Source organism: Alnus glutinosa, chromosome 9, assembly GCF_958979055.1.
Source record: "Alnus glutinosa chromosome 9, dhAlnGlut1.1, whole genome shotgun sequence".
NCBI classification, from domain to species: Eukaryota; Viridiplantae; Streptophyta; class Magnoliopsida; order Fagales; family Betulaceae; genus Alnus; species Alnus glutinosa.
The window spans coordinates 3660170-3675653 of NC_084894.1; the positions used below are offsets into that span (position 1 = coordinate 3660170).

General features: G+C 34.1%; 1 protein-coding gene across 1 annotated transcript; it reads right to left on the reverse strand.

Moving 5' to 3' along the window:
- Positions 1 to 996: 996 nt before the first annotated feature.
- Positions 997 to 9272, reverse strand: LOC133878402 (ABC transporter G family member 15-like). Its single transcript, XM_062316952.1, has 9 exons — positions 8749 to 9272; positions 6775 to 6857; positions 5436 to 5897; positions 5115 to 5237; positions 3798 to 3929; positions 3289 to 3573; positions 2904 to 3176; positions 2645 to 2752; positions 997 to 1636 (listed from the first exon to the last, which is right to left on the reverse strand). Exons 1-9 carry the CDS (start codon positions 8999 to 9001, stop codon positions 1277 to 1279), a joined length of 2079 nt encoding a protein of 692 aa, XP_062172936.1. The 5' UTR covers positions 9002 to 9272; the 3' UTR covers positions 997 to 1276.
- Between the last annotated feature and the right edge of the window lie 6212 nt (positions 9273 to 15484).

Below are 15484 nucleotides of genomic sequence, written 5' to 3' on the forward strand. Positions count from 1 at the left end.
TAAAACCGGCCTGATTCGTATCTTTTGATTTAGGTATCAAATGACGACAATCTTTGTGGAGTTGGAAACCTGATTCAAAGGGCTCCGAATTTGCATTTCATTCAAATTTTCCAATTCCAATGTTTACTAGATCAAAACGACTCGTCAATATAAGTTTGAAAAATTAGGTGATAGAATGCCCTGTTTGCAATTCGTTTGGAAGGCATTCTAATGGGATTTGTATAGAATGGCCCGGTTGCAATCATGTTGAAAGGCATTCGAACAAGATTTGGACAGGATGATCCATTTGCAAGCCCGTACAAAAGGCTTTCAAACGTGACTGCGACAGACTATTTTAACCTAACCAACTTAGCCTAAAAACTTCAGTTTTCTCAACCTCTATATAAGCCTCATTAGCCACGATTTCAATAGGACCTGATAGGCAATATTTCATTGTTTTTAGAGAAGTTTACCATTGTTCTTAAGCCTAAATAGATTCAAAATTTCTCATTGTTTCATCCTTGTCATTAAACCACATAAAAGCCTACAACCTTGTTTCATCCTCGGACAAAATATTCCACTAATCCAGTCTAGTAAAATAAAATCTATCGTTAAAGCATCATTTGAACATGTGATTCTCACAAGCAGCGTAAAGGAAATTTCCTCCAATCCAATTTGAAGGAAAGCTTTATCCTTATTAGTTACCCGTTTGTGCTGCTACTACTTGATGGGATAAAATAAACCGAAATACACTTTTGGGAAATGAAATTTGGTCAGGTTTTTTTTTTTTTTTTTTTTTTTCATTCCTGCAATTTAAATAGTTTCAGTTTTATCCTTGAACAAATTAAAAAAGTAGTAATTAGTCCTGCATGGCAAGTTCTATAACAGTGCTACATCAACCTTTCATCAGCCACATGCACATCCCAATTTCTGTGGATAGACAAATTAAGGACAACATTGTAAACCCATATCTGTCTTCATTGAGTGTGTCTTCGAAATAATAATATGAGAGACACACGGTAAATAGTAAATAGTAAATAGTAAATAGTAAATAGTAAATACAAGTTGGAAGAATCAGAAAAGGCAACACAAGCTGGCTAGTGTCCCATGTATGTTAACAATTTCTTATCTGAATAAGAAAGAATACCAAACAATATCTATATATAAATCCCACAAACTTTTTACTGTTGGCTTCATTTGTTTATCCTACAGCAGTAACCACAAAATAATGACATAATAGTTAAGATTGCACCATAAAATCTGTAGCTTGTAGCTAAAATTTTAGTTGGTGCTTCTATTACTGGAGAGGAGAATTAAGACCCTCTTGAGAAGACAGTGAATGGAGAGATTGGTGCCTCTTGGAAGGGAAAGCCGGCGGTACTTTCCTGAAGGAAGGCCTTTTATCCAGATGGTGTAGGGCTCTCTTGTTATAAAGTGTGTGAAACAATGGGGAAGCTCTCTCCATGAACTTCAGAACGAGGAAGAAAAGTATCCGGTAAAATAGAACAAGAAGCACTAGAGCAGCTAAGTCCCACCACTTGGAGTGACCAATGGGCATGCGATAAATTTGTTCGATAACATCCTTGCCCTTCATTTTCGGGTTACCGGGAATTAGAGGATCGAATTCAAGCCCAATCAAGTCATTCTTGTAGGCACCCTAGATATCCAATTGTTAAAATTGAAATCATTCATCAGCCATGTGGAAGTAGGACTAATTATAAGATAAGCTAATAATATCCTATTATAGTTAATGCACCTGTTTTTTTTTTCTGAGCAAATAATACACAGCAAAAAAACCTACACACAGAAAAAGAAACAAAGGAAATAGCATCCTAACTAGGGGGGTTGTCACTAATAGAGATCACAGCAACAGGAGGCAGGGAATCAATTGGAATGCTTCCACTAAGGACAGTGGAGTCGATCCATCTAGTAAGATTTTGCGAAGACCAATTTGCATTGTGATGAATTTTGCAAAAAGCCCAGTCTGGGATGGAGAATAGATATCTGCAATCCTCATAAATGAATGGTTTTAATTGATAATGGCATACAATCAACGTTGTTCTGGATAAAGTACCTGGAATTTCTTTTTCTTTTTTTTGAGTACTTAAAAGTACTCAGACTGAGTCAGTTGTATGCCTCAGAAAATTTTTTGGAGGTCTAAATTTTTCTTTTGACGGAAATCATCTAACAAAACCAACTAAACCTTTCATAAGAGAAACAATCTTTCTTATCTAACAGTATGGTCCTCGAACACATCTGGTTGTAAAATCCCAATAGCTTATAGCTAGGAGGGAGAGAACTTTCTTTTTGAAATCTAGGGTATGTTTGTTGATGCACTTTGGGAAGTGTCTCTTTGTTTGTTGTTTAAAAGAGTATTCTGATAAGACATAAAATAGTTTTGAGTTGCTTGTTAATATTTTCATTTTGAGAACAGAAAACAAAAACTTTTACAAACATAGCTTTTTCAGGTTGAGTTGATTTCTCTTCATTTTCCATGTTCTATTTGAATTATTTCCCTCAAAATATTCTCAATTATCTATTTTTTGGTCATGAGTCGTAATTGAACCCAATACCACTCTCAACCCCTTTAGATACCCTGTATTGCTACATTATGAGAACATTAACCAAGAGCAAAATATCCAAAATTTATTTCATGTAGAGTTACCTGTAGCCCCCATGAGCCATAACTGAGATAGGAAATTGGATAGCGCCAAAATGGCTTGGGAAGATCGGCCAGCAAGCGGAAGAAACCAGAGGTCAGCATGAAGATTCCCTGCATAAACAACAAATAATGATGTTGATGATGATGATGATGCCAACTTGGCATGCTCAAACCCAATGACGGAAATGCGAAGAAGAAGAAGAAGAAGAAGAAGAAGAAGAAGAAATAGCATCTGGTCAAAGGCTTAAGAACGTGTTCTTACAATGATTCCCGCTCCTGCAATAATTCCCATCAGGAAATTTGGAACCAAAGCAGCTACAACCATCATGAGGCTCTCTATAACCGTAATGCAGAGATATATATTAAGACTGTAGTAGATATAATGAGAAAACTCCGGTCTAAATTTCACCATGTAGTAAGTAATAGTCCCTGTAGAAAATGCAATAGCAACCAAGAACGGGAGCGAAGAAAGGAAGTTGGATAGAATAAACACTATTACTCCATAATACCCATTAAGCCTCTCTCGATAAAAAACCTGTTTCAGGAAAAATAAAATAAAAAATAAAAAATCATGATGCTAAAGTGAGAGGAAGGAAAGCTCTCAATAGACATTTCCTCGATAAAATATCATGAATGAGATTGTTTACCTTCATCTCTTCAACGAATGATGGAAAGCCTCCAATTGACATAAATGTCATAAACCCCGACACAAATCCACCACAGGCTCCACGGGCCAAGATTGATGTGTAGCCAGTGCCAACATCAAAATAGATAGTACCAACACATATAGATACAACAATATATATCATTATCCTACACCAGTAATATCCCACATCTCTAGACATGTTGACAGCTGATCTCTGCGTTAATGTCAACAGTTGCTTCCACCAACTTGCTTGACTTGAAACTTTTGTTTCAAGTTCAAGTCCTTCCTGCAAAAATTAACCCATTCATATTTGTTATAAGCAAGTTGTTAACAATTAAACATATCTGACATCACCCGATAACCATTAACTGTGTTCTGTTAGTAAGAGCAAGTTGTATAGCCAACATATTAGCAAGAGTTGCCTTTTAACATGTTCTGGTGAAGTTTTGTTTAGTATGGATCTCAATATGCAACATGCACACCTCACTGTAGCCAAGTTGGAATACTTACAATGATTGATAATTCTCGAATCCTAGTTCCTGCCCTTTTTGCATATTGTGAGCGCCTGTATTTCTCAATAAGCATTGCTTTGATCTCTGCTGTGGCCAAATTCATGAAAGGATCTGATGAAGTTTGGACGTCCTATTATAAAAAGGAAGAGAATAATAAATACTTCTTATAATTGTAATTAGAAACTATAGAGTAATAATTATTAGTACAAATTGAAGTCTGGAATAAAAACGAAAAAGGGGAAAAGGAGATGAGTTTGAGAGCTGGAGGGTCTAAAGGGGTTTTTCGGACACGAGTATATTCCTAGAAATTCTTTCCTTCAATTAGATTTTGGTTGTATGTAGAATGTAAATATGTTCTCGTTTGGCATGTTGTTTGGTTGAGTAACAATACTAAAACTAGAGTTAGCTTTCTAAACTAAAAGAAATAGTATATTTTGAAAATTGATGTAATAGTAAAAGCTGCTATTAGAATATGAAGGAACTTTGATGGCTCAGGAGTTTTTGAGAAAGGTCTGCAAGGTGTTGAGGATTATTGTGTATGGAACCTCATAATTGAAGGCAATGCTAATGTATAATTGATAGATTGCTAAATTTTGAAAGAAACAGAGGTGTTAAACATCTTACTTTAATACCAAGAATATTTATGTAATCAAACTACAAACTATTATGTATATGAAGATGCATGTTTGCTACTGTTCAACTTTAAAGAGGTTCATATCAGGGCTCAATTATCTGAAGTAAGGAGAGAACTTGGAAGTCCGAAGGTCAGCTAGGTTTGCCATGGCTATAAGGATTTCAATGTCCCAGAATGTTCCCCTTTGGTTCTCACATTAATCTTGGGCATTGGAAGTTCTGGAAATGGCTGTTAATTCTAATGCTTCTATTAGTGTTACACCTGTAATGTTCTATTAATAAGAGAAACTAGTGACTTCCATGACAACACTGAAAAATTAAATATGTTGAGTACTTTGAACTTTAAAGTTGATGGTGATAGCAGTTCATTTTTCGATAGACATGCAATCAGTCTGTGGCATCATTCATTCAATCCATCAAGCCAAGATTCAGATATTCAATAGAAGGCCCCAGTGATGAAATTTTACATATGCATCCAAAAAAAAAAAAAAAAGGAAGAAGAAGAAGAAAGAAGTTTAAAGTTAAGTAGGCTTCTGGAGATGTTCAACGTCTATGTATACAGAAACTAAGATGAGACATTTAAAGACATTTACAACTACATTTTCACATAAACACAGCCACAGAAATAGATAAAGAAGTTAGCAAATACCACACAAAGAGTTTTACAGTAAGTAATGCATACATGAAGTCTTTGAGATCCTTTCAATGTGGCAGTTACAATGTCAAAATCTGAATTGACACAACGTAGGAAGTGATCAGAAGGATTCCTTTTACTTGGACATGGAAAACCCGCTTCAGCAAAGAACTGTAAACATTGAAGGGGAAAAAAAAAAAGGAATTAGATTACAATCAGAAAGTACTCGGTACACATTCGGAATCAAAATAAACCTTTTGAGAGTGGTATGATCTTATTCTCTAACATGACAAACATTTAATGTTAAGATTAAACTCTTGAATTGCAAAGCCATGCTAGTGAAAAAGAGGTAGATATGTACTATTATACCTGTACCGCCAACTTTGCTTCTCCAAAATACACAGTTTCACCACTAGATAGTAAGTAGAGGTCATCAAAGAGTGCAAAGACTTCGCTACTTGGTTGGTGAATTGAAGAGATAACAGTCCTTCCATCACGTGCAATATTTCTAAGAGTTTGAACCACAAAGAAAGCTGAGGCACTATCCAGGCCACTAGTGGGTTCATCAAGAAACAATAAACGAGGTCGTGTGAGGATTTCGAGTGCAATGCTTACTCTTTTCTTCTCCCCACCACTTACACCTCTTAAGTGCCAGGTTCCAATCAACCTATCCGCACAATCTTGGAGACCCATTTCCATGATTGTTCCCTCCACGATGCTACTGACTTCTTCTTTGGTCATTCTAGTCGGAAGCCTCAAATGTGCCGAGTAAGCTATGGTTTCTCTGACAGTAAGAGTTCCTAACAACACATCCTCTTGAGTCACATAAGCCTGAAATTTGCACATACAACAGTAAATTAAATCAAAACAGAATCACCCTAATTGAAGAGTTAAGGAGACAAAAGGGTCAGCAGCCAGATGGCCATTATACACATTTTGCAGCATTTATTTCATTTCATACAGTATTTAATATTTTGATCTTGAGGTAACGAAAAATTAGCATTATCAACAAATTTCAACCTGATGTTACAAATAATTTTCAATGTTCAAAGAAATTATGCACATTAGTATTTCGTTTGATTTTAGTTGAGGGTTGGAAAGTGATCTAAATACTACATTAATCTTTGGTTTTATAACAATTATGGGAAATTGGAACCAACTTCAAGAGAATTTGTCATCATAAGCCTACCTCGAGGCAGTCATATACTTTAAAGATTTTGCTAGTGCAATCACCTTTAGGTTGTTGCAGACGGCCATTAACCAGATGATAAAACATCACATATTTTTAAAGTGAACTATTGCAATGTGCTAGTCGTATCGCTCAGTTACTCTTTTTGAAATAACCAGTCCTACTTGATGATGTGCGGCCCTTTAACAGTGTATCCAGATTGACCATTTAAGGAAGCATTTGGACAGATGCCACCAACATTGATGAATAAATTCAATGGCAGTTAACAGACTAAATTGAAGCAGCTATAAGGAACATTCTATTGCAATATGGATCCAAATGCAACCTATGTACTATTAAAAAAAATATCTTTAGCAATTATTTCAAGCCATGTAGAAGATTTAAAAAATTTCTTCATTTCTTTTCTGGCATGGATTTGTGAAGTCTTCAGATGAACAAAGAAAATGACTGAACATCCTCCAGTTTTTTCTAATCAAAATCGATGATATGCAAAATTAAGAGCCTACGTATTATACTTACAACAGCACCATAGTCGTCTACTCTCCTCTTCTTCCCATTTAGAAGAATGTTTCCAGTCATGACAACATCTCTTGAGAGTCTACCTGTGTCAATATCAAGGATTCTTTAAGCGTAAAAATGTATATGAGAAAATAACTTCTTCTTTTTTTTCATTTTTTACTTCTTTTGCCAAGCAACAAGAACTAAACATTACACTATCAGTAGCCTAGAGTAGAAGAGAAGCTTCTCTTTAGGTATAAAGACATGTTGCCATCTGGTTTACTATGTTTCGTTTATAGAAAGGAAAAAGGAAGACAATTATCAAGGGGGAAAACATGGGAAAGATATTCAGAAAATTCAGAACATGTTCACTTTAGTGGCCCCTGAAAATTTTTATTCTACGTTAGTATTTAAATATTGGAAAGAAAAACAAAAATCAAGGTAAACAAGAAAAATTCAAAGTTTCCTTCTTTTCTCTTTTTATTGCTTTTCGAATCTCTTTCCCACTTTCTCAACATTTCCAGACAAGGAAACATACTAAAACTTCACTTATATATCAACTTTTCTTTAATTTTTCCTGTAGAAAGTATTTAGGGGGACTTCAACAGCATCAAACATAATCCTTATTTCATGCTAATTTAGTCATAATCTCATGCAGTTTAGAGGATTAAAAACTGAAGCAGCTGAGACTTCACTTCAAGGCCTGTGTTTCCAAATATATCTTTTTCATACTACTGGTGGATCAACTCATACGAATGAGTCGGATGAACTGTTAAATTATTTGATAGGAAATGATTGATTTTAATCATTTAATTGATATTCTAATACTTCTCTTCACGTGTAGGCTCAAACTCCCCTAAATAAATGAGACCCAACATGTGGAATATTTAATTGTAATGGGATGTGAATGATGAAGACAATTAGGTTCAAACTCATGACCTTGATTGGTTCGATACTATGTTAGAATATTAATCATTTCATTAATATTCTAACATCAACAACCTACTAGACATGGTCCCTAATTAGGCCAAGGGCTACAAAATTAGTCAGCCATGAAATAATTTTTCCTCAGCTGTCTTGTCTATAACAAATTAGCTCTATGATAATTATGGTGGTCCAATTGGTCAAGCATTTGGCCTTTCATTCTTCGTACTCAAAAGTTACAGCGACAGATCTTAGCCATAAATTGGACAAAGAAACTCCTATTCCAGTTAAGGATAAAGAATTAATCAAATTTGTGTTCTAACTTGGCCGAACTATTACACTATGAAATATGATACATTGTCATTCTATGACACAACTTTTGACCATCATTGTCCACGTAGTAACTTTTTCTTTTCTTTTTTCTTTTTTTTTTTAAAAAAAAAAACCTTAAAACTAGGGACTACCTTACCACATAAACAAGATGTTAAAGAGTTATATCTTAGGATGGGAAAAGATCATATCTCTTACACTATTCCCTTATAGGAAACCTTCTTGATTAATCATTTTTTCCACCAACTCCAATTCGAGTCTCTTTACCTTAGTCAAAAAAAAAAAAAAAAACGTCACGAGTGAATGGCCGTCGATGACAGTGGAAAACAGAGACGAATTCTGAAATTTTGGACAAATACTGTTGCACAAAGTTGGCTAAAAAGTTGAAGATTATGAATATATAATTCAAGTTTAAGAAGGGAAAGAGTAGTCTACAAAATTCAATATTTTAATTAGAACCAATTATGTGCTATATATACTCCCAAAATGCCAAAAAAAAAAAAACAGACTTCATAAAATAGGAATGTTGAGAGTTTCTGGATGCGAAGACATGCTATCCCAACCAAAGGAAATGAAACCCTATAAAGAGGACATCCAAAAACCACAAAAAGTAAATAAAGGAAACTCATTTTTTGGCTTCTTATGAACCCAGAACAGATCGAGGGAAATTTGAAAGTTTCCTGCAAAGTGGATTTAAAAACAAAAGAGAGAGAGAGTGGGGAGAGAGTCACAAAATTAAACCTGCTAAAGAATCAAGGAGTGTGGACTTCCCAGAACCAGAAGGACCCATTATAGCCATGATCCTACCAGGCTCAGCAAACCCACGAAGCCCATAAAGCAACCTCCTGGTTGGTTTATTCTTGAAGTTTGGCAGCACCACCGTTAGATCCTCCCACACCAAGTAAGTCCCCCTCTCAGCTCCCCTCCCAAACACGTTCCGCTCACCATCTCCACCGCTGTAACTACTACCAGCCGCCGCCGCCTCTATCTCCATATTCCCCACCCACCACCTAAACGCCTTGAGCTGAAGGTGAAGAAGTACCACCCGTAAGAATGAAAATATAGAGGAAGAAGATCACCCCCATTTTGCCTATTTACACATGCGTTAGAACAACGGTCACCAGACAACTACCAAGCAGCTGCTCATGAATGGATGTGCATACAAAATTTATGAAGAGAGAGAGAGTGTTTGTGTTTGCATGCATGTGTTAGAGAGTTAATGGTGTAGTTAAACGACAGTTCAGATGGGTGGCAAGTGAGGAATTTAATGCGCGGGGTCAGGGTGCGCAGGATATGCCTCCCATGCCACTGTTGTGACTCCATCTCTTTCACTCGTACACTCTTGTTAGACTGTCATATAATTTGAGAGTTAATATAAAAATCTATTAAATAGTATTATTAATTATTCTTTTATTTACTGTAATAATATGATAGCGTTCATCAATCTTTGAATAAAAACTCGTTAAAAACAAATAATAATTTTAAAGACCGATATGCAATTTTCACTTGTATTTTATATAATCCTATTAAAAATGAATAGGAGAGAGTCAAGTATTTTAAAGGCATATACCAATTTAATAAATTGTGTTAAAAGAATTTGTTCCGTTCAACTCGGAGGTGCATATTATAACTAAATATAAAGAACTTCATTTATAATCCCTAATCTTTCATCACTTTTGAAATAAGGTAACCAAACTTTAAAACGTGTCAATTTAAGGTATTTATCTTTCAATTTTTTTAAATTTCAACATTCCGTTAAAATTTTCCTTTAAATCCTATCAAAATTTTTAAAATACCCTATTTTTTATTTTGGAGAGAAAAAAAAAATTTGCAAGGATTTAGGTATTGATCAGAATTTAACAAAATTTATAAAAATACCCATATCTAAATCTTGATATTTTTTTATAATTTTTTTTAAAAACAAAACACGTCCATATTTTGAAAGTTTTGATAGAATTTAATCGAAATTTTTAACCGAGAGTTGAAATTAAAAAAAATAAAAAATAGATACCTTAAATTGAAATATTTTAAAGTTTGAATACTTTATTTTAAAAGTGATGAAATATCAAAAGTTATAATTGAATTTTTTTCAAACTAAATATCTACTTCTGAAAAGAGGACCCTTTTTTCTTTTTTCTGTTGTTTGTTTCTAAACACAATTAATTAGGGCTGTTTCTATCTTTTCAATTAGGTTGGGTTTCTTTAATTAATGTCGATGGATGCTTATAACTATATATGTACAAGAAAGAGACGTGGCTGGCCAGGGGCTCCTCTTAATTTAAAGCATATCTTAAGTCCTATAATCAAATTTCGTCCACCGAATCATTAACAGGCTAATCCGATAATGCGACACGTCAGAATTAATAAAATTATAACACGTATCTTATTTAAGTAAGTGTCACACTAATGAAATCTGTTAATCCAATAAACAAAATTTGACCGTAAAAAATAAATTGTTCTTTTATGTTAAAGAGATAATTACAAATTAGGTAAATTATTCAGACTAATTTTGTTTTTTTTTTTCTTTATAGACCCCAACGGCCAACCTCTACTGTGGTAAAGTTATGGCTAGCACTCTAGCAGCCTGCAGCCAGTTGGCGTGTATGGTACATATAGTCTGCAAGAATTAATTGACTATTAATTATCTAATCACTTTTCTGATATAACTTTACAATTACATTTAATCCCCGCACAATTCATCATAATAAATATTAAATATTGAAACAAGGACAAAAATTTCTCATAATTGGTTTGTGAAAAAAATTTACGACCATATATAAAAATGACACCTGATATGTGAGAAGTAAATATTTTTTTATTAATATTATTAAAAAAGTATATAAGAAGCATATACTATTTAAATAACATGTATTGTTGACATGTCAAGAGATACGTGTCAATCTTATATGTAGGTTATACGAAATTTCCTACAAACCAGTTTGAAAGAAATTTCTGTCATTGAAATAATAAGTAGAAAAAACTTCATTTACCCCGATATTTTGTCATTTTTACAATAATTTCTCTAAGCTTAAAAAATTGCAGTTTTAGATTATCAATCATGTTTTAGCACTTTTATAATCATACGTTTCAACTTTAAAAAGTAGCTACGTCGGATTAACCTTAAACTTTAAAAAGGTAGGGATGACATTGAAAAATTTTGAAACATGAAAACCTGACATTGCAATTTTTTAAAGTTTAAATGTATGATTACAAAAGTGTCAAAACATCAATGAGGTAAGTAAAGTTTCTCATAATAAATATTAGGGTCAAATACCCTTTTACCCCCTGTGGTTTCAAATCTTTATTTTTTGTCTCACTGTGCTTTCATTTTTATCATAGGTGATACCTGTGCTATAGGAAAAGACGAGAATGGTACCTCCTTCCAAAACTGACGGATTTCCCGTTAGTGACATACGACGTCATTAAAATTGTGACACGTGGCTACCATTTTTTTTAAAAAAAATTGAGGCTTTAAAAAAAAAAAAAAAAAATCGTGGTTTTTAATTTTTAATTTTAAAGCTTTTTTTAAAAAATAAAATAAAATAAAAATGTAGGGGTGCCCACCACCCCTATTTTGCCCGAGGGGTGACTCAGCCATCCCCAAGGGCCAAAGTGAAAAAGCCACCCCCAAAACTAGCCTAAGTCATCTCCTTGGCCAAAATGGGGGTGGTCGGAGCTCGAAGAGGTGACTGAGCCACCCCTACATTTTTTTTTTAAAGCCTTAAAAAAAAGATAGTGCAACCACGTGTCACAATTTTAATGGTGTCAAGTGTCGTTGACGTGAAAATCCGTCAGTTTTAAACGGAGGTGCCTTCTCCATCTTTTTTCATAGCACAGATACCACTGTGATAAAAATAAAAGCACATGAGACAAAAAATAAAGATTTGAAACCACAAGGAGCTATAATGTATTTAACCCTGAATATTATTGGAATACCCAAGTATTAGAGGGCTCAATGGGCCCAACCGAGAGCTTGTCGGCCCAAGAATCCCTAAGCCCAATCAGCACCTTCGTTAACTTAACCATCAGATGTGGTTTCATCGCCACCTCTAGCGTGCCACTCTAACCTTAATCCTTTTTGCAGGTCTATTGCACCGAATGTTCAATGTGAGTGGTTACTTTGTTGACTTTAAACTATATATATAGAATAATGATTCAATGTCATTCAAATATACAACTTCTCACTACTTTGCCTATGTGGCAAGGTGGTTCCCCACTACTTTTTGAGTTATTTTATTTTTTAAAAATAAATTAAGGTGAGGGACCACCTTGCCACATAGACAAGGTGGTGAAAATTTTGTATATTTAGGTGATAGTAAATCATTACTCATAAATAAATAAATAAATATATATATATATATATATATATATATATATATATATATATATATATATATATATATATAATATCTTAAATTCTAGAAAATCTTTACCTCAGGTCTTATGTACGTCCACCAGAACCAAGAAACACATGCATGCAGATGGGAATTGGTGGTTCTCTCTAATGCATATCAAAAATTGTATCAATTCCGTAAGAAAAGGTTAAAGTTTTATTTCTAGAAAGAAAATTTTCTAATAAGTCTATTAAACTGACATAGGTAAAAAAAAAAAAAAAATACGAGAAAATTACATATATTTTGAATGCGTAAGAAAAGGATAAAGTTGAGATTATGTTTTTCTAAAAAAAATGATATTCTTGTATTAATATACTAGAATATAACGTGTTATTGTATATTCAATATCTACACCAAAACACATATGTGTATAAAAATAATGGATAATTTACAATTAGATAAGAAAATGTTGAGTTATTTCATCAAAATGATATACCATCGAATATTCGTTTGCTAGGGTTGTATCGATTGTTCGATGGTAGTATCAAATGTTCAGTGATCGCATAACCCTAAGATTTTTAAAGTCTTTTACTACATTTTGTGGAGTTTTTGTGCATGGGTACAAATGTACATATATTTCAAGAGAAACTTTTACAATTAAATAGTTTTTAAAGTATTTAAAAAGTTTTCGTTAGTTGTAAATCGATATTTATCTTAAAAATAATTGACACGTAATTATGTTGTTACATTACACACCTACAAATAGGTCAAAGAGAAACCCATTAACATTATTGATACAAAGGCATTATATATTTTTAAATATATTAATGCTCTGTTTATTTCGGCGTAAAATGTTTTTGGTATTTTTCGGTGTTTGGTAGGGGCGAAAATAATGGTTAGCGGAAATCATTTTCAATTTAGCCGTAAAAGCCTCTTTAATTTTTGAAAAATAATTTATGGTTTTGAAAACCGTAAAGCGTTTTCTAAATTTAAACTCTTCACTCTTGTATGCATGTTTATGGGAATCCACCACTGCTGAACATTGGAGTTTGTTGATAGCTCGACTTTACTACCGAAGATCCCCGAATTTTGGTACCTAAGCCGGAATCTGGTGACATAGCCAAATTCTGGCCAGTTTGGCTGAAATTTGACCAGTACATTGTTGGGAAATCTTGTCCTATTTCCCTAGACCGGTGAGATGCGAAAAAATAAGAAGAATGCGGAATAACAAAGATAAGCAATCACACACGACACCAGATTTAAGTGGTTCCCTCAAACCGAGGTACGTCCACTGGCGGAGGCAATCCCGGAGAAAATTAACTATCAAAAGGTGAGAACAAGGAAATAACAGGGCGAGAAAACTACTCAAACCCAAAGCCCCAATACACCCAATTCTCACTTTAACCCAAAAGGAGAATAATAACAAAAGAAAAACCTCTCTTTTTATGGAACTCTCACCTTTCCTTTTTCTCTCTCTATGCCCCTCCCACACAATCCTTGATTGCACACTTCTCCTTTTATAGTGGTTGAGGACCATACCTTTTCCTTTTCTTCCTTGGAAAGGAATCAACCAAGGAAGGAAAGAAATCCCCAACTTGAAAAAGTAATCAATAGGAGGTGTAATCTTTCCCTCTCCTACAAGTAATTGGTCAACACATAAATGACCAAATCCAAAAAAGTAACTTGTACAGGATTTTCAAACACTTGAGAAGGAAAGAGCAAATAGGTGGGTCCACCGACTTGATTTTCAAGTCACCCAACCTTAACAATCTCCACCTTGACTTGAAACCCATCAAGTCTAGCAATCACCTCTCAGTATGCCTCCGCCCATTGCCCTCAAAGGGCAATCATAATCCACAAGTGCCACTCAAGTCCAAGCGTCTCTTGAACTTGAGCATGTGACATGGTTTAGACAGACCACCATGCTTTTCTACCAGCCCACTTGGCCACCTAGCTTTCTCTGATGACTCTTTCTTCCTGTAGACCCATCTGCAACATTTAGACCTTTTTCTCTTGAGCAATCCTACCGACTCCCAAGCTTTACCTTTCTGTAGAAACTCCACCTCTTTCGGAATACCATTCTGAACAGACAATGGATCTCCGCTACCATAGTGGTTGAGGACCACACCTTTTCCTTTTCTTCCTTGGAAAGGAATCAACCAAGGAAGGAAAGAAATCCCCAACTTGGAAAAGTAATCAATAGGAGGTGTAATCTTTCCCTCTCCTACAAGTAATTGGTTAACACACAAATGACTAAATCCAAAAAAGTAACTTGTACAGGATTTTCAAACACTTGAGAAGGAAAGAGCAAATAGGTGGGTCCACCGACTTGATTTTCAAGTCACCCAACCTTAACATACATCTGGAATTCGGCCAGTACAGCCAGATTCCGGCTGTATTGGCCATAATATGGAAATACCTGCTGGAATTTGAAAATTTCTGTCGAACTCCAGCCAAACTAGGCTAGATTCCGTTTTACGCCGTTGGTCATTTTTTCATTCGAGCCAAATGTCGAAAAATATTTTGAGGAAAATCATTTTTTTTTTGGAAAATAATTTCGTGAAAAATATTTTATTACGAAAAACATTTTACGTCGAAACAAATGGAGTATAAGTAAAATAGTTACGTTTTTTTTTTTTTTTTTTTTTTTTTTTTTTTTTTTAAAGTAATTTGATATATAAGTTGAAAAATAGTTACCTTTGACAATAGTTGAAGTTACTATTAGTCTATTACAGCAAATGGCCTAATCCCCCACAAAAGTAGTCTGCAAAGATTTGTTTTTGAAATAGGTAAATCACTAAGTTATAAAGCGGTTTCTCAATTTTCACTTTATTTTCTATGAAGTTATATTTTTTGGGGGATCAATAGCTTATTGTATTTCACATGCAAATAAAATTGTATGTTACTCTTCCGGTAAGAGTTGAATTGTTCACATTTTTGTTAGGCCACCTTTTGACTTAACCTCTTGAATAACTCCAAGCTTTGTGAGTATCGTTTTAAGATTAAAAAATACAAAGTTTTTCCACTTGAAAGAGTCTTTTCAACACTTTTATATCCTTTAGGAAACCTGTATTAACTTTTCCCATCATAATTGCTTTTATAATCATTATCCTAGTCATTCTCTTTTAATTGCCATATATCTC

Bases quoted from the DNA above. Each gene is read 5' to 3' on its own strand.
- LOC133878402 (XM_062316952.1), bottom strand. From the start codon at position 9,001: ATGGAGATAGAGGCGGCGGCGGCTGGTAGTAGTTACAGCGGTGGAGAT. The intron at 6,858-8,748 runs GTTTAATTTTGT...ATATTGACACAG, and splicing joins ACTCCTTGATTCTTTAGCAG to GTAGACTCTCAAGAGATGTT. The intron at 5,898-6,774 runs GTAAGTATAATA...TGCAAATTTCAG, and splicing joins TAGACGACTATGGTGCTGTT to GCTTATGTGACTCAAGAGGA.